The sequence below is a fragment of the Dioscorea cayenensis genome, chromosome 16 (genome assembly GCF_009730915.1).
Source record: "Dioscorea cayenensis subsp. rotundata cultivar TDr96_F1 chromosome 16, TDr96_F1_v2_PseudoChromosome.rev07_lg8_w22 25.fasta, whole genome shotgun sequence".
NCBI lineage: Eukaryota > Viridiplantae > Streptophyta > Magnoliopsida > Dioscoreales > Dioscoreaceae > Dioscorea > Dioscorea cayenensis.
Genome location: NC_052486.1, coordinates 22,273,583 through 22,299,778, shown reverse-complemented (window position 1 = coordinate 22,299,778; position 26,196 = coordinate 22,273,583). Strand labels below are relative to the sequence as shown.

General features: G+C 33.8%; 3 protein-coding genes across 4 annotated transcripts; 2 read left to right on the top strand and 1 right to left on the bottom strand.

The window, feature by feature from the left end:
• Positions 1-1,225: 1,225 nt before the first annotated feature.
• Positions 1,226-2,157, bottom strand: LOC120278802 (ethylene-responsive transcription factor 2-like). Its single transcript, XM_039285536.1, is given in 2 exon segments — positions 1,226-1,467; positions 1,469-2,157. Coding segments are annotated over 2 exon segments (834 nt in total). The 5' UTR covers positions 2,077-2,157; the 3' UTR covers positions 1,226-1,241.
• Positions 2,158-8,604: 6,447 nt separating this feature from the next.
• LOC120278798 lies at positions 8,605-11,583 on the top strand. Of its 2 annotated transcripts, none has more exons than XM_039285532.1 (3): positions 8,605-8,795; positions 8,875-9,172; positions 10,924-11,583. In XM_039285532.1, the coding sequence occupies exons 1-3, from the start codon at positions 8,689-8,691 to the stop codon at positions 11,509-11,511; spliced, it is 993 nt and encodes a 330-aa protein (XP_039141466.1). In that variant the 5' UTR covers positions 8,605-8,688; the 3' UTR covers positions 11,512-11,583. The 2 variants fall into 2 exon arrangements, with proteins under 2 accessions (XP_039141466.1, XP_039141465.1); XM_039285531.1 differs by having other exon boundaries at positions 8,605-8,819; positions 8,882-9,172.
• Positions 11,584-18,537: 6,954 nt separating this feature from the next.
• On the top strand, positions 18,538-24,820 carry LOC120279086 (elongator complex protein 1). The gene is made up of 5 exons (XM_039285941.1): positions 18,538-18,749; positions 19,727-20,050; positions 20,391-23,497; positions 24,083-24,187; positions 24,342-24,820. Exons 1-5 carry the CDS (start codon positions 18,591-18,593, stop codon positions 24,646-24,648), a joined length of 4,002 nt encoding a protein of 1,333 aa, XP_039141875.1. The 5' UTR covers positions 18,538-18,590; the 3' UTR covers positions 24,649-24,820.
• The last annotated feature ends 1,376 nt before the right edge of the window (positions 24,821-26,196 follow it).

The following is a 26,196-nucleotide window of genomic DNA, read 5'->3' as shown; positions in this document are numbered from 1 at the left end:
ATCATTTTATAGAGCTATGGTTGTTAGAAAGAGAACTTGCAATCGTGTACAAAATCATATGCCTTGCCTGTCCCTCTTCCTTTTGAGGTTTTATTTTATTTTATTTTATTATAATCATCTTTTTGAATTAAATCACATAATTTGACTACATAAAAATGGTTAGTTACTTCAAACTTTGTTAAATTTTGAAAGTGTGCGTGTAAAAAAAGTTAATTTCACGTGTTTTTAAATGTAACGTCAGCAAAGATTAACGGGGTTAAATGTTTTGGTATCTTTTTACATACGGTTTAAATCATATGATACTTAAATATTAATAATCAAAATATTAATATCGAATTGAGAAAGAGGCAAACCACATCATAATTTAAAATAATTTCCCGTAGAATGAAAGTCTTAATGCTTAATCTCATAATTAACTTCTTTCTTACCAGAAAGAATATAACAATACTATCTTCTTTATTTATTTGCTAAGATACAAAACTATAGAAGTTTCTATCAATGGTTTGAATTTTCATTTCTAGAAGTAAAGAAGAACTTGTATTTGTATAATCCTTGGGATAAAAGTAGTATTACGTAGATATTTCTTTTTCTGGAGAGATTTGCTGATTTGGAACACTTACCTACTTTATATGATATAATAAAAATCCACCTTTCCTGTTGAAAACTTGAAACTTCTTCATTGCTTCTAGTATTCTTTTCTTTCATATCAATGTTCCTTTCTTTCCCCACTTTCATTTTCTAGAATCAAGACACTAATAACAACTTAAGAACCGCATCAAAGATAGAAAGCAGGGATTCTGGATTCCTACCACTTTTTATCTTTAAATTCAATTGAGCACATTTCACACATTTAATTTGACGGAATTTTATTGCAAGCATTATTTTATTATTTTATTATTTTTTTATTTATTTTTATAAATGTGGACAATGCCTATAATGAATGAATGATGATAAAATATGTTAAGTTAGCCAGAGTGGGTTCCAGTTGTAATCTCAATTAAAAAAATAAAAATAAAAATAAATATTAGAATTAAAGAATAAAGGATATTACTTAAAATATTTTTTTTACAATATGTCTGATACCATCCCAAATTTACAAAAATACATCTCTATTTTTTTCTCTGATTTCTCAACTCCATCATTTACAGGAAAGGAACACTCCCGGAGAAGATCATAGAGAAAGAAAATGCAAGACAAGCCCCTTTATAAGCTTTTCGTCTTTTTCTAATTTCCCTTAAATTTTAACTCACCAGTAGCTGACCGACACGTGTCAGCTGCGGCACTGTTCCACTGAAAACCTCTTGCCTCTTCCCAAATCCCAACCCAGCCTGCGCCTGAACCGGCGCCGGAGCCGAAACCGGCCCACCAAACATCGCCGCCGCGGCTGCTGCTGCTTCCCCTCTCTTCCTCCTCTTCGGCGATCCCTTCTCCGAAGACGAGCTCGACGAAGCCGGCTCCGGCGACGCCCTCTTTCCCCGGCGACGACACCGGCGTCACGTCCTCCGTTGCGATTCTAAGCGGGAAATTAAGCAGTGCCCGAGATCCACGCATCCGATACGCAGCTCGATCATACGCCATCGCCGCCTCCTCCGCCGTCTCAAACGTCCCCAACCAAACCCTAGCCCCGTTCTTCGCCGGATCCCTGATTTCCGCCGCGAATTTCCCCCACGGCCGTTGTCTCACTCCTCGATAGTGCTTCCCCTTTGCCGGCACCACCGAAGGAATCTCGATCTTCACCAACTTCGTCTCCGGCTCCGTCTCCGGTTCCACCACCGGCTCAATCTTCACCTCAGGCGCCACAGCCACAGCCGCAGCTCCAAACGGGAGCCATCCATGGCTGTAAGCATCTCGGAGAACACCAAAGACCACCATATCATCGGAATCATCAGCTCGGAACGGCAACTCCCCCCAGTGATCAGCAACGATGCTACCAAAGCTCGCCGTCCGGCAATAACTTCTCTGCGGTAAGCTCACCGCGCAGGGCTTAACGTCACCCCCAGTCGGATCTTCAAGCAAGTGCTGGCGGATCGAATCCAACACCGCCATCCCACAACCCGAATCCGAATCCAAATACATCTTCTCTCGTAACTCAGGTAAGTGGTTTTACTGATTTTTGTTTTCCCACAATTGGGAAGTGGAGTTCAGGAAATTGCAAGTGGTGAAGGGTTTATATAGATAGAGACGAAGAAGTCTTAGCCTTGTGGAATTTTTTTATTTTTTAATAATTAATAATTGTTTTTTTTCCTTTTTTTTAAATTATTTTTTAAGTTGTGGGATGAGGTTGGAGAGAGAAGAGGGATGGGAAGGAGAAAAAAGCATGGGTATTACGGCTTCCATGTAATTTCCATTGTAAGTGAATTTAAGCACGTGAAGGATATTTTATTTTATTATTTTATTATTTAAAAATTTTTTAGGGGATGGATTTGTCGAAGAGGGAGGTGGGGGCGTGATAGGTGACGTCAGAATGAGGTCGTCAGCGACGTGCCACGTAAGATTTAGAATTGTCGTTTTCTAACATTTCTTTACCCATTGTGGTCGATCGATAGCCGTTGGTTTTACTCGCCCCGATTTTCTCAATTAATCGCTTGCCATCCCTTTTTTAAAAAAAAATCACTATACCTCAACTTTATGATTGTTATATTATTACTCTTTCCGGGTTTATTTATTTATTTATTTATGTTTATTTAGAAAATTTATAAATTATTAAATATATATTTGTTTAACTTTACTTTTTTATTTTCATATTTTTTTATATTTTTTTAATATTTTTGTGTTGAGAAATAGAATAAAACATATAATTAAATTATAAAAAATAATGAAGTTTTAATGAGTTTTTAAAGTGTAATTTGGGAGGGTTGATATGATATAAAATTGAGATAATAAACTAATTTTAATTAATTTTTTTTAATAATTTTGAATTGATTAAAGTGGATATATATAAAGACTGGATATGATTTATTAGTTTTTTAAAGACCACAAACGAGTTTGGACTAGTAAGAATTTTGTAAAGAAGTTTTTCAAGTAATTATTTTTACTTGTACTATTTTTATATTTTCATGAATAATTTAATATACATATATCGTACTACGACAATAATTAAGACAAAAGGTAAAAATAGCTATTTAAAAATTTTGACAAAAATTACATAATTTATGAAAACTTCTAAAAATGGATCCTATGGTCTTGTACGAGGATATTATATAAATGATAATAAAATTTTAGATTTAAAAGAAAGAAAATGCCTTTTATGTATTATATATAATATTTATTAATGAGCGTTGTAAAGATAATGCCTATGTAACTACAACTTTATAAAAATAATAAAAATAAAAATTAATGAAATAAATGATGGTGATAGAAAGAGTAAATAAAGGCATGAAACTCGCGATGAACAGGACGATCAAAGCACGAGTTATAGACCTTTTATTTTAAATGTTCTTCTAGATTGTTTTTCAAGATAAGGTATGCGTGGGCCCAACTTCACCACCCACCATTTGCTCTTAACGGGTTAGCGGGTCTAGCTGGGGTAGGCTTTACCTCAATCTTTAATAATTAAAAATTTTAATTAAATATATGAGTATCTTATTATATATATATATATATATATATATTAAGTGTTACTTATAAGATTATTAGTTTAAGTTTAATAGTTATAATTATTTTTTTTTGTAATGAGCAAATTATGTCAGGATTATGCATAGATAGACTCTTATTTATATTTTTACCATGCGTGAGCTGATATTTAAATTCATTTTTGTAACAAAAATATAGACGTCTTAAGTAATATTTCTTATGTCAATAGACCAAGAGTTTATTTGTATCTTTTATTTTTAATAAACTTTATTTTATGGTGAAGCTTAAGTTTTTTTATAAATATTATTTTTATTATTTAGCTTACTTATTATACGAAATATAAAAATTATTTAAAATTTAATGGAAAGAAAAAAGATGATATACCCCTTTCGTTTTTTTTATCTGTCGTGAATAACTGAATATCACATACCAATAAATTTAGTTATTTCACAAACTTTTTATAAAAGTTTGTTCTCTTTCCAAAATTACCCTTAATTTATACTTCACATTTTTCTCTCGTATTTAATTCTAAGAAAAAAATTGAATAGTGTTAGGGTAATTTTGGAAAAAAATAATAAATGCTTCTTAATATTAGAAAATGACAGATAAAAAAAACATGGGTTTAAGACAGTAAAACGGATGGAGTATATTATATTTATTTTAATATAAAATTTTAAAATAATAAAAAAAAAAGTTAATGTTTTATGTGATTATCTTCTTTGTCACTCGGTAAAGAGACATAACTACAGATGTAAAGTGATCACAAAGTGGTGGATGAAAACACCAAAGCCTTGTCATCAACTTTTTAATAAATCTTTATTTTATTTGTATTTACACGTGCTTTTTGAGCCTACATGATTGTTTTTTTCAATATTTATATATATATATAATGCTATATAAATTAAGCCAATGATTTTGTCCATTGGCTCTTGTTCATGTCTCTGTATAGAATATTTATATTTTACTGAGAAGATCTGAGAAAATAGATTTAATCTCAACTCATATAATTTAATGACAAATATTAAATTTATATAAATAAATATTACAATACAAAGAGACGTATATATTTGTCACTTAGTGTTTCATACGAAACTTAAAACTTTTTTCCCCTGCAAACAAAAAGAACCTGAGATATTTACTTACGTAAATAAAGATGGTGTTTAAATTAACAATGTATTTAGATTAGTCACTCTCATGCCTATTCTAATTATAAAATATATATCTATATCTATATATACATAGGTAATAATAATAATTTTAAAGTATGATATGACATATTGAGGTAAATCCAAGACAAGTTGGCAATGCCGTGACTCCTCATTCATGGCGTTCAATGAACGAAGACTCCATTACTTTCAGAAGTAGATAAAATGGATGCTTTTTAGGTTTTCATAATTATTTGATATATATATATATATATACTATTATGCGAAGTGTCACTTAGCCCTCATTTTCCAACTTCTTTCACTTGTCACACTTTACGTTTCAAAATTTTTATCATTTTTATTTTCATTTATTACTCTCAAACATTTTTGGCAACTTGAATTGTCTGATTTGCCCTTAGAAAACTTGCTAAGCGGGGAGAGATATTACAATTGTGATGAGGGCAAAAATGTAAATTGAATTACCCTATAGAGTCATCTAGCTAAATTAAGTTAAAATTAATAAAAAAATAAACAAAATTTACAAATAAATAATTTTTTTTATGCCATTTGGCTCCTGTTTGTCTTTCAATATTTTTAATGAAAATTAGAAATTTGCTACCTATAATCTTGAGAAAAGTAGGATGATGAATAATGAAAAGAGAACAAAAAATTGACTTATCTAGTCTTCGTTGAATTAGACCAAAGACTTTTATTTACTTATTTATTATATATTTATTTATGATGCTTTTTTAAAAAAAAAACAAAATAACAAAATAATGATAGCCCTATATTTTTTTTCTATCCGACTTTGAACGTCAATGAAATTAAAGGGGTCACGTGTGGATGCATATATTCAAGCCATACTTCCTTCTTGGAGACTTCCTTTCATTTTGATAATGAACCATCATTTTGAATGCTATCTTGGATTCTATGTATGTATATTTATTATAAATTTATATATGTAGAAAGTGAATGACGAATAAAAGTTCGGTTTTGGTGGAAATTATTATTATTATTATTATGATTTTCAGTTGAATTTATTAAATATAATTAAGATATGGTTGGCTCGAAATTAGATCCTATATTTTATGTAAATATAAATGTGAACCATATCTAGTGTTTGGTTAAAGTCGAAATAATTAAATAAGGTATTTATGAGTTGATTATGTTTTTTTTAAATAAAAAAGTTTAGGCTGATTTTGAAAATAAAACTTAAAAACAAAGTTGATTATTATTTTTTATTATTTAAATAATAAAAAGTTCATATTAGTAGCACATTAAATATATACAATGATTAATTATTAATTTAATATTAAAAAATAGTTCATGAACAAATCATGGATTGAATCTTCAACTTTAAATCGAGAGAAAAGAATTGATAAAATATTGACTCTATTATTGTGTGACAATAATGAAGTCTTTAGTCTCTCATGAATATATATATATATATATATACATGTATATGGATTTTTATTATTTTTAATTTATAGTAAATAACAACAAATCAATCATTAATTATTATTTCAGAAAAAAAAGTATTTCAAATTATACCACCAATACCTTTATATATATATTGATAAATATAAACAAATCTTAAATTTAGCTTTTGATTTTTAATAAAATTAAAAAATAAAATACTACTTCTATTGTTTTTATAATAATAATAATAATAATAATAATAATAATAATAATAATAATAATGTGAAAAGGGATCTTAGTCTAGTGGTATTAGATTTTTTGAGGAAAAACCCAAATTCCATTCATTGCTCTCAATGCAAAGAGAGACATTTCTTTGTTTGTAGAGTGGTGGTGCTTTGTAAATTTTGTAAAAATAAAAATAAAATAAAATAAAAATTTATATTATATTTATATATTTATAATATTATTTAAATAAATAAAAAAATAAAAAAGGACAATGATAGAGTCTTGTTGTTTTTGGGGTCCTCCCTTCCCTCCTCACAAATGATGGAGCACTAGATCCACTTCACAAGTAGGCACATGAGAAAGTTTGGTCCCCAAACTAATGCCCCCAAAGACCAACTTGGTAAACAAAAACATGATTCAAATGCTCCACTTTCTCCACCAACCAATAAAAAACCATGCCTTCACATTCAAAACACATGTTCATTGAACCTTGAAAAACCTTGTCATTCTCATGTCCCTTGTTTTTATTTATGATTTATTTATTTATTCTTTTTCTATTTTCAATTTGAAGTGATGGTCCCTTACCCACAAACATTTATTCATAATTTATTACATATGTTTGTTCATTAATTTCCAAATATGGACATTGGAGGATAAGAAGAGATGGTGTGTGTGATTTCTTTCTAAACTAGGGGTGTAAAGGGGCAATATGGTCAAAGCATATTGAAGTGATGGTCCCCTACCCATAAACATTTTATTAATTTTTATTATATAATTGGTCATTAATTTCCAAATTTGGACATTGGAGGATGTAAAAGAGAAAGTGAACAAGTGTGTTTTTTGCCTCTCCAAGTGGGAGTGTAAGGGGGATTATGGTCAAATCACCACATAAGGGAGACAAGGACAGTGTTGTCATCTCTTATTGTTAAGGGCATGACATGATAAGTTCTTCCAAATTTTTATTTTTAAATTAAAAATTATTGTCACATTCACATTCAGCATGCTTAATTGGATGGATTTTGAAGTTTCAAGTTTAGTATCTATTTTTTATTTGGAGTTAAAATCAAAATCAAATAAGTGTGCTATATTATAATAATATATTTATATATAAAAATATTTAAAAATATTACTAAATCATAAATGAAATATATAAAATAAAACCTTGACTAAACTTTGTCTCACGTAGTATAAATCTTATATTTTTATGTGTATAAATAAAAATTCTTCTTGTTAATGGAGTAATTACATTTTTTTAAAATCTCATAATTATCTTAAAAAAATTAAATTATTTTTTATGTCATTAAATTATATATAAAATAAATACTAGCTTAAAAGTTGTCCAATTTTTTATTAACTAACTGTTAAACCTATTCAAAAATCAAAAATTCAAATTTCTTTCTAAATGCTTCGCTAATGTTTCTTAAAAATGCTGAAATGATATATTTCTTTTAGAGTTGCTTAATTTTATTTTTGTTTTTGTGTTTTTCCGAACAGAGGTTTATAGAAAGAATAAGTTTTAAAGATAAAAAAAAATTAAATTTATATTGAGGTGTTTTGAAAGCATTTTTTTTAAATATTCTGTGTTTTTATTATATTTCTATATTTATTGTGGGTTTTTAATAAACTTGTGATTTATCAAAATTTTTAAATAATAATAATAAATAAATAAAATTAAAAATATTTTTATATTAACAAATTTTCTGAAAATATATATATATATCTCCCAAAGAGTAGGTGGGTCTTGATCCCAAGGCAAATCAAGGGTCATTGTAATTGCCATATATGTCCCTATAATTGTGTATTTTCTGCCCTTTTAGTCTTTGTAATACTTTAGGTATATTTAAGTCCTCATATTTGATCAAGTTAGGACTTTCGAGTCCGAGGCGTAGATGGCGTTATCTTCATCGTTCTTTTTGAAAGTGGCGTGAGCTTTTAAATATTCATCGTTGAGTACTGATTAAGTCATTATATTTGATCGAATTGTGACTTTTTAATCCCTCTATTTTGTAATAAAAAAGTCACATTCACCGTTAGTACAATTAAGTCTTTATATTTAATCGATTTTGGACTTTTTAGTCCCCCAATTTAGTAATAAAAAAAATCACGTCGGCGCAAAAAATATTGGCAAAATTAACGTCATCTATGCCGTGGACTAAAAAGATTGATCAAATATGAAAACTTAAATGTACCTAAAAAGTATTACAAGAACTAAAAGAGCAGAAAACACACAATTACGGGGATATTTACGGCAATTAAATCTTCCAAAAAAAGTATATATATCTCCAAAAGAGTAGCTGCCTCCTGATCCCGAGGCAAAGCAACGGCCATGGATCGATGGTCTGGAGTAGTTCGCATCTCTCTCAACTCCACCTCCAGTGCCGTCGCTCCCCTCTTCACCATCGGAGCTTCCCTCCTCCTCTCGCCGTCGTCGTCCCGTCGTCGTCCCAAACCCTAGCCGTAAGCTCCATCATCTTCTCCTCTCTCCTATCCCTACTCCCCTGATCCCTTCTCATCTCCAGGTCCCATCGGTGAACGCGATATTCTTCAATGGCGACCGCGTTGATCGCACCGGGAATCCTGTCATCGAGAGGCTCTCTGATCCACAGCACATTGCCCAAGTCCTCGTTTCGAAGCTCGGAACCACCGCCAATGCCTGGGTCATCGGCGCATCCTCATTCGCCGGGCCTTTCGCGGTTTACAAGGACCTAGTGCCGTCTGTGGATCGGTTTGGAGATCCTAAGTGCTATGATCCCTCTGGATTCCCGGCTCTCACCTCCACTGCTGCAATCTTAGCCAAGGCTGCCCATGAGGTTGGAACTTTTCTTATCTTTATCTCAAATCAGCTGCTTTATTGAAAATGATTTAGTGAAAATGCCAATCTCGTCTCAAATTGATTTTTTTTCTTTTTTGGGTGCTTTTCCTACGATTATCTTTTGATTGGTAGCATAAATGTGGAAGCTTTTTACCTTTGATAAGATCCTGAAGTGAAAGCTTATCCAGAATGCAAGCAAATCATGCTGTCTTATGAAATGAATGTGTTTGATAGGATTGATGTGGATAAAGCTCACTACTTCACTTCTATGGCCTGATTCTTTAGGAAATGAATGCTTTGGTTTATTAGTTTGTGAGCAAAGATCATGATTGTTGAGTCTGCTTGCTAAGTGGAGCAGATGGCTGAATATTCCTTTGTCATCGGTTTTAATTGGGTTCTTTATGCACTAACAATATTCTGGATAGATGTACATTTAAATTAGTTGAAATCGATTGGGATAGATCCCATTAGCAAGAGGTTAAAACATTGGATTTGTGATCTAAAGGGTCATTGGCTTCTATTAAAGATAAAAGCAGAAATGGAAGCCTATAGGTTGAATTTGTAGTTGCATGCCAGAGGAGAATGTCTCAGATATAGCTAGACTGTTAAAAGTTTACATGATATCGTATAATTTGGTCTTTTGCATTTACGAACAGACTTTGGAAATCTTGTTTATTTCATATTGTTATATCATGGATTTTATGTTTTTGGGCCTGGTGGAAATCTGTTTTAGGAGGTTGATGTTTTGATGCAATGAGAGCTTCTTATTTGCAAATGAAAGTATAGTCCTTGTTTTATTTTTAATAAAGTCAATCAACTGCCGTTTAGTGAAAGATAAAAGAGTACAGTAGAGAAGGAAAGGCCATTGGATATGGCAAACATAACAAGAAAGCAAAGAACTGCAAAGAAGTACTGGAGGTCTAAAGAGTGAAGACATTACTACTGGTTGGAGACTATCCTGATTTTGTCCCATCAGTGTTGTCATGACCTTCCTTCTCTTGTCGCGTTTGTTCCGCCTTGTTTGGATTTGAAGTAGTGCAGAAATTCATAGCAGTGGTTAAAACTTGAAATAACTTAGGAATGATAGTTCTTTTTACAATTGTTTATCAATAACTTTGGCTCCAGATGATTGTATCTACAATTCGGTAAACAATTAATGCGCAAGGATGTGTTGTCCTCATGGTGACTATTATGTTGCAAAGACAGCTTACTGGTTTTGATGTATCACTGTATCAGGAATTACAGAACTGAAGGCAGTGAAGTATGTTAGAGATATATTGAGGAGGTCCTGTGTTTGTGATGGTCAAATACCTTGTCTTGTTGTTAGAATTGTTTTAAGGGTTGGGTTAATTAAAATGAAAATGTTCTGGAAAAAGTAAAATCACTAGGCTTTGTTGGTCCAAAATGTTTAAAGAGCATATTCCAGTTTGCATCAAGTTTGCATAATGGAGCTATGACCACTAAAACTTTTAGTCTTGTAAGTATATGAGTCTTTATCCCTCATGTTATTCGATGCAGCTTGAAAGAGCATGTCTCCTGTTATGGCACTTGGAGTTTATTATTTGACGCCAAACTGTGTTTATTGTTTTCAGTAATATAGCACCAGTCACATGTGCTGCTGCTTTTATGTTGTCAATTAAATTAAACAAGAAGGATTTTGTTGTCGAATTGTGACTTCTCCTTGTGATGGTTTGCATTAATATGAATGCAGAATTTCCTTATGTTTACATATTCCCGGCTGATTATCAGGTCGAAACTATTATTTCAGAAAGCCAATCTAGGCCAAGAACATCAGACATCCATGTTCCTCTGTCACCAACCTCTCAGCCCAAGACTGTCCTACTCGGCTTTAGCAAGGGAGGAATTGTTATCAACCAGATTCTAACTGAACTTGCCCACTTGACACCTGAATCTACAGGAATCCTTTCAGACAAGAAAGAATCTTCAATTGAAGCTCATCACACTACTATGGATCACATCTGCCCCACTTCAAAAGACAGCCTTTTCTCAAGCATTTCCGAGATTCACTATGTCGATGTTGGTCTGAACTCTTCTGGAGCATACCTGAACAATCAAACTACAATCAAGAATGCTCTGAAGCGCATGTTATCGTATCATTCCACTGTATGTTTTATACTGCACGGTACACCCCGACAATGGTCTGATAAAAACCGCCGGTGGATTAGGAAGGAAAAAGATATACTGCTGCAACTTCTCAGTACTGAAGCCAATAATTCAGAAGGTGGACTGCAAGTCAAAGAAAAACTCTACTTTGATGCAATGCCTCCCAGTTTGCAAATGCATTTCGAAATAATAGAAAAGCTTGATGTTAGTTGAATGTTTTTCAGCATCTTTGTTTTTTGCATGTAAATTGATCTCTATCTGGTAGTGCAAACTTATTTTTAAGAATTCTATGTTGTTTATATGAAAATAATGTAACATTTTGTAATGAATAATTTCTGAAAAGTTCTCAGAACACAAGCAATGCCCTCTATGGAATCTTCAAGAACATTCAACTTACTAATTAATCTCAAATGAACTCAAAATCTACTGCTAATGAGATATAGGAAAAAATTCTAAACAGATCAATTTCAAGTTTCACACTATTATTGCCTTAACTCCCAGTGTAAACACAGCAATTACCATTCTTCAACTATCAATAAGAGATGAGAACAATCCCACCACAATACAATTATTGAATGGAAAGAAAGACTAAAGAACTAGAAATCCACGAACACCAAGATAATCGGCAACCTTGCCTCCTTGCTCTCAATTCCCTTGAGAGAAACCAGGGCTTTCAACATCCACATCTGGCTTGCTTTTCTTTTTCTCCTCTAAAGCTTTTATGTTATGTTATGCCGCCAGTATGATGTACCCACAGAGTCTCTTGCTAAACCACTTTTCCCTTTTGCTTCTTCGACACGTGGCCTCTCCTTTTTCTTCTTTCTTCAACTCTCTTCCCTTTTTTGCTTTTTCGGAGAATTGTGCCCACGTGTTGAACCCCCATTCCTTCTTCTGATTCGGACTCATGTTCTCCACACGTCCCTAGATTAATTAATCCCTTGTTGACTAAGTTGACCGGTAGCTTAACAATACCCCTCTCATAAGCAACGACCTTGTCCTCAAGGTCTAGGTCAGGGTATTGTAACATTAAGTGTTTAACATCTTCTGACGATGTGTTAGCAGGTGACAATCCATGCCATTTAATTAATACTCTCTTCACTCGCTGGCAATTGTGAAGAATATCCCTGTACTGTAGCATAATATCTGGAAAAATTAACAGACCTTGAGAAGAAGACATCAATGGCAGTAAAAATGTAGCCAAGCTGGGATCTCCAATGTATTGTTTCAATAACGAAACATGGAATACGGGATGAATGTTTGACCCTTCTGGCAGAATCAACCGATATGCAACTGTCCCAATTTCTGTGAAATTTAGAAAGGTCCAAAGTACTTCATTCCCAACTTCTAGTTCCGGTGAAGCACAACCAAATTTTGCTTGTATGGTTGCAGCTTGACGATGACCCAATCTCGTTTCTGAAGCTGAATTTTAGAATGTTTCAAATCTGCATAGAGCTTCATCCGAACTTGAGTTTTCAACAAATTTCTCTTCAATTGTGATAAAAGTCTATCCCGGTTAGTTAACCATTAAGTACCAAAGGGGAATTATTGTCTGTCTCTACATATGGCATTAGACCTGTTGACTTGGTGGTTCCTGGCAATAAACCACCTTGAATGGATTCATGTTGGCGCTTGTCTGATAAGAGGTGTTGTACCAATATTCAGCCCACATCAAGAGCTCAACCTAATTCTTATGATTTGCACCAGTGAAACAATAGAGATACATTTTCAAACACCTATTTAAAGCCTTCATTTTCCCATTCGATTGCGGATGATAAGCAAGTGGCATTTGAATTGAAGTTCCCATTTTGGAAAATAGATGCTTCCAAAAGTGGCTAATAAAAGCCTTATCCCAATCACAGACAATGGAGTGAGGTAGTCCATGTAATTTTAGCACAGCTTGAATGAAAACCTCTACTACAACAGTGCTGGAAAAATAACTTTTTAATGGCATAAAATGACCATATTTAGATAAGCTATCGACCACCACATAAATCCCAGTATAACCCTTAGAATTTGGTAACCCTTAGAATCCTTGGCCTGTTGACACACCATACAGTGTTTAACATAACTCTGTACTTCCTGTCTTATTCCTTTCCAGAAAAATTGGGTAGAGAGTCTCATAAATGTCCTTAGGGATCCAGCATGACAAGTAATTCTCTTAAAATTGGATCATATGTATCATCCTGAGCCTGTAAGAATTTCAATTTAGAGAGAAATTTTGTTTGTGTTTGAGATGAAGTCAGTAAGAAATATCTTGAAAGTGCATCAATAGCTAAATTATCCTTACTTGGTTTATATTCAATGACAAAATCAAAACCCCAAAGGTTAGGGAGCCATCTTTGTTGCTTAGGTGTTTGAATTGTTTGTTAACACAAGTGTCTCAAGGCTCGTTGATCTGTTCTGATTATGAACTGTTGACCTAATAGGTAATGTCTGAACTTATTTACACCTTCAGTCATAGCATATAATTCACGCACATAAGCTAAGTGATTCTGCATTCTTGGAGATATTTTTTTTTAAAGTAGGCGATAGGATGCTTGTCCTGGCTTAAAACTGCCCCAATAGTAATCTCAGAAGCATCTGTTTCAAGCACAAATGGTTTAGAGAAATTGTGCAGTACCAACACTAGTGTAGAAATCATCACATGTTTGAGGGTGTTAAAAGCCTGTTGGGTAGCTTCTGTCCAAAGGAACGAATCCTTTTTTAGGAGATCTGTTAAGGGTCTTGCCAATGCAACATAGTTTTGAATAAATTTTCTATAGTACCCACTCAATCCCAAGAAAACTCTAATGTGTTTTAAGGATTGAGGAATTGGCTACTGAAGAACAGCTAAAACTTTTGATGGATCCATCTCAACTCCTTTGCTTGACACCAGGTGACCCAAATACTCAATCCGTGTTTTGCCAAAATTGTATTTAAATATCTTTGCAAACAATATGTTGTGAAGTAATGTTGCTAAAACTATCTTCAAATGCTATAAATGATGACACCAATCTGAACTATAAATGAGGATGCCATCAAATAAGACCAATACATATTTTCGAAGTGCAAATTGAAAAATCTAATGCATGAGAGATTGAAATGTGGCCAGTGCATTAGAGATCCCAAACGGCATAACAAGCCATTGATAATGTCCCTGATGTGTCTTGAAGGAAGTTTTGAATCTGTCTTCTAGATGTAAGCGGATCTGATGATATCCTGAATGCAAATCAAGCTTGGAAAAATATAATGCTCCATAGAGTTCATCCAAAACTTCATCAACTATTGGTATAAGGTAGGCTTCCATAATTGTGACAACATCTAAGGCCCTATAATCAGTACAAAGGCCAAATGCCAACGTTCTTCTTAACCAATATAATTGGAGAAGAAAATGGGCTTGTGCTATGCTCAATTAATCCCTCAGTTAACATTTCTTCTACCATTTTCTCAATTTCTGCCTTCTGACTATAAGGGTAATGATAAGGTTTCACTTTCACCGATGCACTTCTTGGTACAATAGTAATACTGTGATCACAAGATCTAGAAGGAGGTAGACCCACAGGATTGGAAAAACTGCTTGGAATTTGGATAATAAGGCAGTTAATTCTGGATGAGTATCCGAAGCCAATTCAGTCAACTTAACTACAGTTTTAGTGTTGTCCTTGTGGCCAAGTAATGTAGATGTAGATCCCTCTGAAATCAATTGGAGAGAATAACACTCACTCATAGTTTGAGTAGCGCATAATCTGGATAATTGATTTATACTTGCTATACAAGGTTTCTCCATATGTTCACCCTTTAAAGTCATGAACTAATTGTTGTGAAAAATTTGAATCACCTTCTTGTCATAGTTAATAACATGGGGTCCCAATTTTGCTAACCAAGATGCTCCGAGAATAACATCTGCACCTACAATAGCCAATACATAAGCAGGCACCAACAGTGAGTGTCCTTGCTTTTGAATTTCCAACTTAGGGATATGCCTTTCCACTTGTAAACTCTGCCCATTTCCCACTAACACTTTTCAATGGTGTAGTAGGTAAGACCTCCAATTGTAAAAATTTGACTACTCTAGGTTGAATAAAAGAATCATCACTACCACCATCCATTAAAATTTTCAATTGCTGACCACCCAAATATCCTGTAAACCTCATAGCACCAGAGACATTGCATTGAGTGAGAGTTTAGTATTAGGTAATTGTATTTCTTCACTTGGGTGAGGATCCACTACATAAGCATTGCCAGAATCTTCCCATTGCAGTAATAGGAGACGTTTGTTTGGCATTTGTGAGTGGGTGAATATTTTTCCAAGTAAAGCATAAGCCCTTAGCTTTTATGACTTACATTTCCTGAAATCTAATTTTTTTTAAAAGGAGAAGAGTAAGTAGATGCCCATTTACCTGTTTCATTAATAGAAGCTCCTTGGGCAGTAGAAACAATAGGTGGAATTCCCGGCAAAGCTTTGAATTTAGTATCAGGAATAAATACATTTTTGTTTGTCACAACCTTCTTGCCCAATTGCAATTTCTCAAATAATTTTGCCAGTGTCACTGCTTTATCCAGATCTCAGGTTTCCAAGGAATTATTTATGCTTGCAATTCCTTTTTTAACCCAATCACAAAACAATCAAGCAAAATTTCGTCAATAACTCCATGAACCCTATTTGCCAAGGTAGTAAAGAGATTATAAAATTGAGTAACATACTCTTCTTGTGTCAACCGAAATAGAGAATATTTGGGATAGTACACAACTTATGGCCCATAATTATGCTCCAAAGATGTTGTTAATACCTTCCAAGAAGTCAATTTGCCTGATTTATGAAACCTCTCAAACCATGGTATCACAGGACCATCAAAGTGTACAGATGCAATTTTCAATCGATGATGGTCGGGTACTCCATAGTAATCAAAAAATTGTTCAGCATGGAAAATTCACTGTAATGCATCTCCACCTCCAAACCTTGGAAAATCAAGCTTAATATTTAACTATTTATGACAGAATTGATATCTGAAGTGGAATGAATAGCCACTTGAGCTTGCTCATCAATCAATATAGCAATATAGAAGTATCTCCCAATGGTTTACTAAAGAACCATTTGGCATTGTTTATTGTTTATTGTTTTTGTTTTTGTTTTTGTTTTTTGTTTCATTTTGTTTTGTTTTTGTTTGTTGCCAATTTTTTTAAAACAAAAACATGTTTGGATATAAAAGTTATATGTTTGGTAAAACAAAAAACACAAAAAGCAATATATATGTATATATATATATATATATTGTAAATTTTTTTATTACTTTCTTAATTTATATTTTTATAGATTTTTTATACTAGTACACTAGATTAAGTTGCACTAGCAAACAATTTTTTATATATATATTTTTTATAAAAAAATATAAAAATAATGAGATGTCAAATTTTTATAAAATTTTATTATTGACAAAAAAAACAGAAAACATTATATATAGATCTTTTGTGATAATTAGAAAAGATTTAAAAAGAAAAAAACTGAAGGAGATTTAGAAGAAAAATTTAAAATCTCTAACCATATTTATCTCAAATTTCTTAATTATTTAAAAAAATTAGAAATAAATATAAAAAAAATGGGAGAAAATGACTTTTGAGATCATAAAAAATCAAGGAAAAAAATTATGAAAAAAAAAACACCTTTTCCGAAGATCAATTGGCACATTTGTCTAAATCATTAATGCCTGTAAGAAAAATATTGTAATTAATGTCTTTAATGGGTTAGATTAATGTTTTGGAAGTATTTTCAAAATAGTTGAAAACATAAAAATTATGTTTCCACTTATTTTTTTTTTTTTGGAAACATGGATGTTGTTTTCAAAATTTTTGGAAACAAAAATAATTTGACAAACGTGTTTTTTTTGTTTTGTTTCCAAAATTTGGAATTGGCAACAAAAATAAAGATTTAGGAACAATGCCAAATGACCTCTAAGCTGTTGAGTTTCAATGGATTGAGATATCCCAGTAAGAGATTGTTGGATTAATGGCAGATTAGTAAGGGATTGCTCAATAGATTTAAATCTTTGCTCATTATTATCCATTCAAGTGAACAGAGTTTCCACTTTAGCATGAATCTCCTTCATTCGAGTATTATCAACCATTAAGGAAGATATATAACGAAAGCACCAATTGTAATTTGTAATGGATAATTTCTGAAAAGTTCTCAGAACACAAGCAATGCCCTCTCTGGAACCTTCAAGAACATTCAGCTTACTAATTAATCTCAAATGAACTCAAAATCTACTGCTAATGAGATTCAGGAAAGAATTGTAAACGGATCAATTTCAGGTTTCACACAAGTAGAGCCTTAACTCCTAGTGCAAACACAACAATCATCATTCTTCAACTATCAATCATCTCAAGAATTCCACAGATTCATAGAATGAAATACAGAGAAATAACACTAAGTTTAAAGATGAGAACAATCTCACCACAATACAATTATTGAATGGAAAGAAAGACTAAAGAACTAGAAATCCATGAACACCAAGATAATCGGCAACCTTGCCTCCCTGCTCTCAATTCCCTTGAGAGAAACCAGGGCCTTCAACATCCACATCTAGCTTGCTTTTCCATTTCTCCTCTGAAGCTTTTATGTTCTATTGTACCGCCGGTATGATGCACCCATGGAGTCTCTTGCTTAACCACTTCTCCCTTTTAATTCTTCAACAAGTCGCCTCTCCTTTTTCTTCTTTTCCTTCAATTCTTTTCCCTTTTTGATTTCCCAGAGAAGCTACGCCCACTTGTTGAACCCCCATTCTGATTTGGACTCATGTTCGCCTCACGTCCTTGGATTAATGAATCCCTTGTTGACTAAGTTGACCGGTAGCTTGACACATTTATTTTGTATATATATGAGTTTGTATTAGCAATACATGTACACATATCTGTACACCCACACATGAGAAAATTGCTTGCACACCCCCTTTTAAACACAAGGTAATTGTAAAATTTTTATTCATTTTTTAAAAATATATATAATTTGTGCAAAAAAAAAAATTTGATCTTTGCATTTCTTTTTTTCTTTTTTTTGGTTTTCTAATATAAATAAAGTAAAGAGAGTAAAAACAATTTAATTGTTTAATGAAATTTTCACTTAATTTTCGAAGAAGAAGTACATAAAAATAATTTGAAGGGTTATATAAACAAATGATAAAAAATTACTAATTTTTGTAGGGGTATGACTGCACAAAACCCTTAATTAATCAAAGGCTCAAGAAAAACCCCACCCCTCTCAAAACCCTAGCTCAACGTCCCCTTCACGACTGCAATCCTCCGGTGAGAGATCCGGGATGAAGAACCTTAAACTCTCATCGGTGTTCTCATCGGTGATTGAGCTGCAATCCGAGCATGAGAACCTTCTCTTTTCCGCTTTCGACATCGAGAACAATCGCATCTTCTTCGCCTCCTCCACCAACTCCATCTACACCTTGCAACTCCCGTCGGCTCAGGTAACCACCATTGTCTTCAATTCTGAAGGAGTGGAACATTCAATGGTAGTATCATGATAAAATCTAAATTTTTTGCTTGTATTTATCTGTGTTTTTCTCCATATATATATATCACTACATCAACAACCATGACTACTCAAAACTAAATAACAAATTTTGCATTGGTCTATACCACACTTTGATATATATATATATATATATACTCGGATGATATCTGTGAGTCATTTCTTAAAGAGGCAAATTAAGCTACTGGTTTTGGTAAGTAGACATGCAAGGTGATTGTCTTCTACATTGTAAACTAGAAATTTGAGATTTTTAAGGTATATCTTGATCTTGTGTTAGTTACTTGGACTTTGTATAAGGGGGCCATTGATAATACTGTAACCGAAGTAATCAGGGGGAAAAAAAAAGAAGAAGATATGTAGAAGTGTTGTACAGAAAATATTAGGTTAGAAAGCAAAAAATGAAAAATATGACAGAGATGTAAAATAGGATGGTGTTTTAAGGTTAGCCTTGTGCATTATACTTTGATATTAAAGGTAGTGGGGGAAATCCTAAAAGTTTCTTAAAGTGGGGAGTGAATTAGGATGCCAGCAATATCGAACATGTATACATCAAGTAAACTGTGTACTTACACCTACTTTATCATAGGAAACACATGTCACATAGCTAAATCTATGAAGATGGATTAAGGCAAGTATATCCATCATGCATTTAGAAATTGGCAAAATTTTTATTTTTATGAAACCTGCCCTTATATGTCACATGCATGCCATGGCACAAGGCGCTCCGCTGAACTTTAGACTGTGACTGCTGATATGTTTGTTCATAGGAGCCTTTGTCCTAATTGCACAATAACGGGATCACACATTTTATATATTATGAGTGGCAAGCATTGAATTATATTTTTTTGAGTTATAAGGTTAGAATCGTTAGATATACATGCTGTTGTTCACCATGTGTAGTGTTTGTGACAGAATGAAGGGCTATCGGGCAAAGCTTATTTGAGCCTAGAAGCTGAGGAAAAGGCTTTAGAACCTGATGACCACATTACAGATATGGAGTATCTGATGGAGAAGGAGGCTTTGATTCTTGGGACTTCTGATGGTTACCTTTTACTGCATAGTCTGGACCCTAAAGCAACTAACCTTGTTGGTAAGGTGGAAGGTGGAATTAGGAGCATTTCCTGCAGCCCAGATGGGGCTCTTATTGCCATAAAAGGTGGTTTAGGGCAGTTGCTGGTCATGACTCATGATTGGGATGTTTTGTATGAAACTACAGTCGACGTTCAACTTCATAATGTATGTTCTCACTTCTAAACCTTTTCTGAATATTATCTACTTTTTTTTTTTAAAAAAAAAGAAGAAGTAGGTCATCTTTTGTCTGATAGCAGGAAATATATATACATTCATGCGTTTGTCATTTGCAACTTTTGTTTGGGCTGTTAATGAACCAAATGCATCAAATCTTATGTGTTGTCTTGCTTAATTTATACTGTTCTCCTTCTGCATCGACTTGATTTCTTGGTATGAATACTATTTATGTGTTTGTGTATAAATGAGGTGAACCTATATTTTATTTTAGTTTACATATGATTTAGTTAGTATGAACTATCTAATTATGTAATTATATTTATTGCAGAATGTGGTTGCAGGTGATGCTAGCAATTCTTCCATTGATAATTTCCAAAGTCCTATATCCTGGCGAGGTGATGGTAAATACTTCGCGACTTTGGCTAGAGATAATGATTCTTTGATGCCAGAGCTTAAAATTTGGGAGCGAGAATCTGGAACACTGCATGCAACTTCTGGCTCCAAGTCTTTTGTTGGAACATCTTTGGATTGGATGCCTGCTGGAAGCAAGGTGGCAGCAGTCTATGACAGGAAGGCTGAAGAGAAAAGTCCCCTCATTGTATTTTTTGAGAAGAATGGATTAGAGAGAAGCTCTTTTACTGTTGATGGACCAGTGGAGACAATAATTAAAAGCTTAAAATGGAATAGTAATTCGGATCTCCTTGCGGCCTCTGTTTCTTATAGTGATTATGATGCTCTAAAAATTTGGTCTTTCAGCAACAACCATTGGTACTTAAAGCAAGAGATAAGATATTCAAAGGAAGAAGGAATGAAGTTTACTTGGGATCCTACAAACCCATTGCATTTGATCTGTTGGAATCGACTTGGTAAGGTCAATAGTTATAACTTTATTTGGGCAACTGCTGTCACGGAGACTACCATTGCATTGGTTATTGATGGCAATAAAGTACTAGCAACCCCCCTTGCCTCTGCTCTAGTGCCTCCTCCTATGTCTCTTTTCCACCTGAAATTTCATGATGCTGTTCAGGACATTGCATTTATCTCTTATGATGCAAAGAGCCATTTGGCTGCATGCCTCTCTGATGGTCATTTATGCATAGCAGAACTTCCTAGCACAGATGCATGGGAACAATTTGAAGACGGGGAGTATGTGGTTGAACCTTCACATTTTGATGTATCTCTTGGGACCTTTATGCACCTGACTTGGTTAGATTCACATACATTGCTTGGTCTAGCCCCCTACCAGGCTGATTCGTTTTCAACAGCATCATGTGGAGATAATGAGCTTGATAATCAGAAGTTGGCACATTCTCCTGGCTATAGTTTGCATGAGATTGAAATTCTTTGCTCCGAGAATTCTGTACCTGGTTCAATCAATTCATCAGGGTGGTACACGAAGATCTCCAGGAGTATTCCTCTGGAGAAGTTTGTTATAGGTATTGCCAGTAATCCTGCTAAAAGACGTTCCGCATTTGTTCAAATTAATGGAGGATCTATTCTTGAGCATTCTTCAGAAATGAGGGCTGGGGGCATGTCTACTAAGTCACATCTTGGTCAGTTTGATTCTGATTGTGGATTTACATCCTCTTGTCCTTGGATGAAAGCTATTCTTATTTGTGACCACGGCATTAGCAAACCATTATTGTTTGGGCTTGACAAGGATGGTAGACTGCATGTTGGGAGACGGATAATATGCAGAAATTGCAGGAGTTTTTCATTTTACTCAAACACAACGGTATCTACCAAGCAAGTTGTTACACACTTGCTTGTTGTCACTAAGCAGGATTTGTTGTTTGTCATTGGTGTAAATGAAATTTTACATGGAAATCCAGAATCTATGGTTGAAAAATACAGCAGCTTACAAAATCATGGAGCTGAAAGTAAGGATTATATTAATGTTTGGGAAAGAGGGGCAAAGATGGTTGGTGCAATCCATGGTGATGAAGCGGCTGTTATCTTACAAACACCTCGGGGTAACCTGGAATGTGTTTATCCCAGAAAGTTGGTTCTTGCTTCGATCATTAATGCTCTTCTTGAAGAACGTTTCAAAGATGCTCTTCTCATGGTAAGGCGGCACAGGATCGACTTCAATGTTATTGTTGATTACTGTGGTCAGCAAGCTTTTATTAAATCAGCCACACAGTTTATTTGTCAAGTGAATAATCTCAGCCACATCACTGAATTTATTTCTTCTATCAAAAACGAAAATATTCTGGAGACTTTGTACAAAGATTATGTTTCACTGCCTTGTCGTGGAGATTTTCCAAATGGAGGTTCAGAAAATCCACAAAGTATTGAGACGCAGAGCAAGGTTTCCTGTGTGCTTTTTGCAGTTCGGACGGCACTTGAGGAGCATATTCCAGAAAGCCCTGCAAGGGAACTGTGCATATTAACCACTTTGGCTCGTAGTGAACCTCCTGCTTTAGAAGAAGCACTGAACAGAATAAAAGTTACCCGTGAAATGGAATTATCCAGGGTTAATGATGATAGGAGAAAGGCATACCCCTCTGCTGAAGAATCACTTAAGCATCTTTTGTGGTTAACAGATCCTGAGGCTGTATTCGAAGCTGCTCTTGGCCTGTATGATTTGAACCTTGCTGCTATTGTAGCATTGAACTCTCAGAAGGATCCGAAAGAATTTCTTCCTTTCTTAAGGGAACTGGAACAACTTCCACCAGCAATTATGAGATATCAAATTGATTTGAAATTACAAAGGTATGAGAGTGCCCTTAAACATATTATTTCAACTGGTGATGCTCATTTTGAAGATTGTATGAATCTCTTGAAAAGTAATCCAGAGCTTTTTCCACTTGGTCTCCAATTGTTGACTGACCTTGATAAGAGAAAGCAAGTTTTGGAGGCCTGGGGAGATCATCTTTTTGCCGAAAAATGTTTTGAAGATGCTGCAACAACTTTTCTATGTTGCTCATTATTTCAGAAAGCTCTGAAGGCATATCGTGCAGGTAGTGATTGGAGAGGTGTACTCACAATGGCAGGGCTTCTTGGACTACAAAAAGACGAAGTTCTTCAAACGGCAAATGATTTATGTGAAGAATTTCAGACTATTGGAAAACCATCAGAAGCTGCTAAAATTGCTTTGGATTATTGTGCAGATGTTGATCGAGGTGTAGGTTATTTTGTAATGGCACGAGAATGGGATGAGGCCCTTCGGGTTGCCTGTGCATATGAGAGAGATGATTTAATCTCCCTTGTAAAAGATGCAGCTTTGGATTGTGCTTACACACTAGTGACTGAATACAAAGAGAGAACAGAGAAAGTAGGTCAATACTTGTCCCGCTACCTAACTGTGCGCCGGAGTAGGTTAACCCTGGCCGCTAAGCTTCATTCCGAGGATAGACCAATTGGTGATGCTGAATATGACACTGTTTCTGAAGCCAGCAGTAGTTTCAGTGGAATGAGTGCATACACCCGAAGGTACCTCTCGATCTGTCATCACCCTCCCTATTTATCAATCTATTAAAATTTGCTCTTGTTAAGTTCTTTCTGTCTTGCAATTGGAGAATTGCTTCTCTTTGATTTAACTGAATTTAGTTTTGATTTCTTCTTTTAACTTTTGAATAAACAACTTGAGGAAACATTGTTTCGTGCCTTCTGAATCTCTTATTACTAACTTGTTAGAGCTGAAATATTATCTTACATCTGCAAAAGGGCATAATCATGGAGCCCTCTTACTCATTGTCACCTTTCTCTGATTATTTGGCACCAATGGTTAATCTAGCCAATGGGAATAAAATTGTGAACCATATTTCCATACTAGATGAATTTTTGCAGACATCACTCCATACACATTTGTGTTGTAACTTAGGCATGAGATTTTTTTAGTTTAAATTGCCCATCGTTAGCGGGATCACACCATTCTTTCCAAATCACATGAACACCAGTGAATTAATTTTTTGTGTAATATTTGATATACATACTCTGTGAAATGCACTATATAATTTTTATTTATCTCATTAAGCACAAATTGAGCTGAAATTTCATGATCAATAACTTCTGCAGATCAAAAACAAATTCTACTGCATCAATCATCTCTAGCACTGCAAGCAAAGTGCGGGATATAAGACGACAGAAGAAAAAAGGCGGTGGAAAAATTCGCGCTGGAAGGTGTGTGTAATTAACGAATTTCTCTTCCCTTCTTTCGTCTCACATTTCAAAACAAAAGCTTCAACTTGTGTAGATTTCAATCTTTTTATTCTCTCCTTTAGATTTCTTTCTGATTTCTTATATAATAATAATAATATATGTCCGAGTGTTGCAGCCCGGGAGAGGAGATGGGCCTGGTAGATCATTTGAAGAGCATGTCTCTAACTGAAAGTGCTCGGCGCGATCTTAAATCCATATTGCGAGCTCTTGTAATGACGGGCGAGGTCGACACGGCTAAACATGTGCAAAGTGTAGGTAAAAATTTTGAATTGTCTCAACTGGCTGCTGAGAAACTCATCGAAGATACGGTAGGCACAAACATCATCGACGAAAGTTCGCATACATTGGAGCATTATTTGAAAATTTTGCAAGGTTCACCTCATTCTCAAATCCTTTCATGGCAATCCAATGTTTTAATTTGATTTTTACGGTAAGTTATAATTTATTTATTTTTTTGGTTCCATCATGATATATAAACTTTCACTTGTTTATGGTTTTTATGTGATTGTATTACTGTTTTTGGCCAACAGCATTGTGTTTGGTTTGCAAATTTTGAACAAATAAATGGAACTTAATAAACCCAGGGGTATTAGTTCAAAATTACAAATTTTTTGCTAATTAAATTTTATCATTTGTTGATTAACAACAATGGTGATTTTTAACCTGTTTGGTCTAGCACACATATTGTTAAAATCTTTATACAATAATAATCAAATTTCGTTATTTTTGTTTTTCCCTGCAATGAAAAATCTGATGTTTTTTACGGACTCATTTAGAAGTACTAGTTTATTTTTTTTATTTTTTATTTTTTTTAACAAAGTAAAAAAACAACAAAACAAAAGACAAGGCAAATGGATATGAAGGTGCATTAGTTATGGTGGCTTGATTAATTTTTTAAGGATAAATCTTTCGTTATGCAATCATGAAAAAGAGAACGAGAGGTATTTTTTAAACAGAATCTTGACAGGGATCTAGAAAGTGAATTATAATATGAGAAATTCGATCTCTCAATTACAAGTACTGAGTAATTATTAGTAGATTAGTCCACAGTTCTTAGAAGTATTAATCATAAACATAACTTGTAAAGATAAGTGATTATTTTTACCAAGAAAAATAATTAAAAAAAAAGTTAATCTAGGAAACCTATGTAAATAAATAAATAAATACCAACAGTCTTTGGGTCAATTGGTATCGGGTCTTTTGCACAGGGTGTTCGTTTCGAGGAGGATATGAGATCGAACCTCATATCCTACGCAAGGTGAGGGCATGTGGGTCGGCGTTGAACTTTGCTCCCCACATGTGCGCGTCTCTAAGTTTTGGTGTTTGTTGTCTTTCTAAAATAAAATAAAATAAATAAATAAATAAATAAAACAAAATAAACTAAAGACTTTTCTCATGATGTAGTACACTGAATCTTCCACTCTTTTAAAATTGGGAGTCAACGGTGGTGAGTACAAGAGACGACCGGAGGTGACCGGCGTTCCAAAGTTTCCAAAGGAGTAGTGAAAAATATTAGAGAATACTGAATAAAAAAATAAAAAAATAAATAATGAAATTTGGTAATTAATTGAATAGAATAATTATTGGCTCACAACTATTATTCTTAATTTTAGTTTTGTCAAAAGAAAAGAATAATCTTAATAATAATCTAATACTACTGCATGAATAGATTAGTTATTCTCAAGATAAAATTCCTTATTCAAAGGCATGATAGAAAAGAATAATTTAATCTGGTTAATTTTTGATAAATCATCGTCAAACTTTGTCGAAATATCGGTTCTTTCATCTGAATTTTTGGTTTTATTTCAAAAGTCTTTCATTAAAGTCATCTAGCCATTTCACAAACAAAGTCGACTCGATGGATTAACGATCGTCATTACGCGCGCCCGTAGAAAAACCCAATCGCAAGCCTCCGCGTCGCTAATGAAAATGTTAATCCACCGAGCTGACTGTTTGTGAAATGAGTAGTG

Coding starts and splice junctions, on each gene's coding strand:
- LOC120279086 (XM_039285941.1), top strand. CDS start 18,591: ATGAAGAACCTTAAACTCTCATCGGTGTTCTCATCGGTGATTGAGCTG. Junction 20,051..20,390: donor TCGACGTTCAACTTCATAAT/GTATGTTCTCAC, acceptor TATTTATTGCAG/AATGTGGTTGCAGGTGATGC. Junction 24,188..24,341: donor GGAAAAATTCGCGCTGGAAG/GTGTGTGTAATT, acceptor CGAGTGTTGCAG/CCCGGGAGAGGAGATGGGCC.
- LOC120278798 (XM_039285531.1), top strand. CDS start 8,697: ATGGTCTGGAGTAGTTCGCATCTCTCTCAACTCCACCTCCAGTGCCGT. Junction 8,820..8,881: donor CGTCGTCCCAAACCCTAGCC/GTAAGCTCCATC, acceptor TCTCATCTCCAG/GTCCCATCGGTGAACGCGAT. Junction 9,173..10,923: donor TAGCCAAGGCTGCCCATGAG/GTTGGAACTTTT, acceptor GCTGATTATCAG/GTCGAAACTATTATTTCAGA.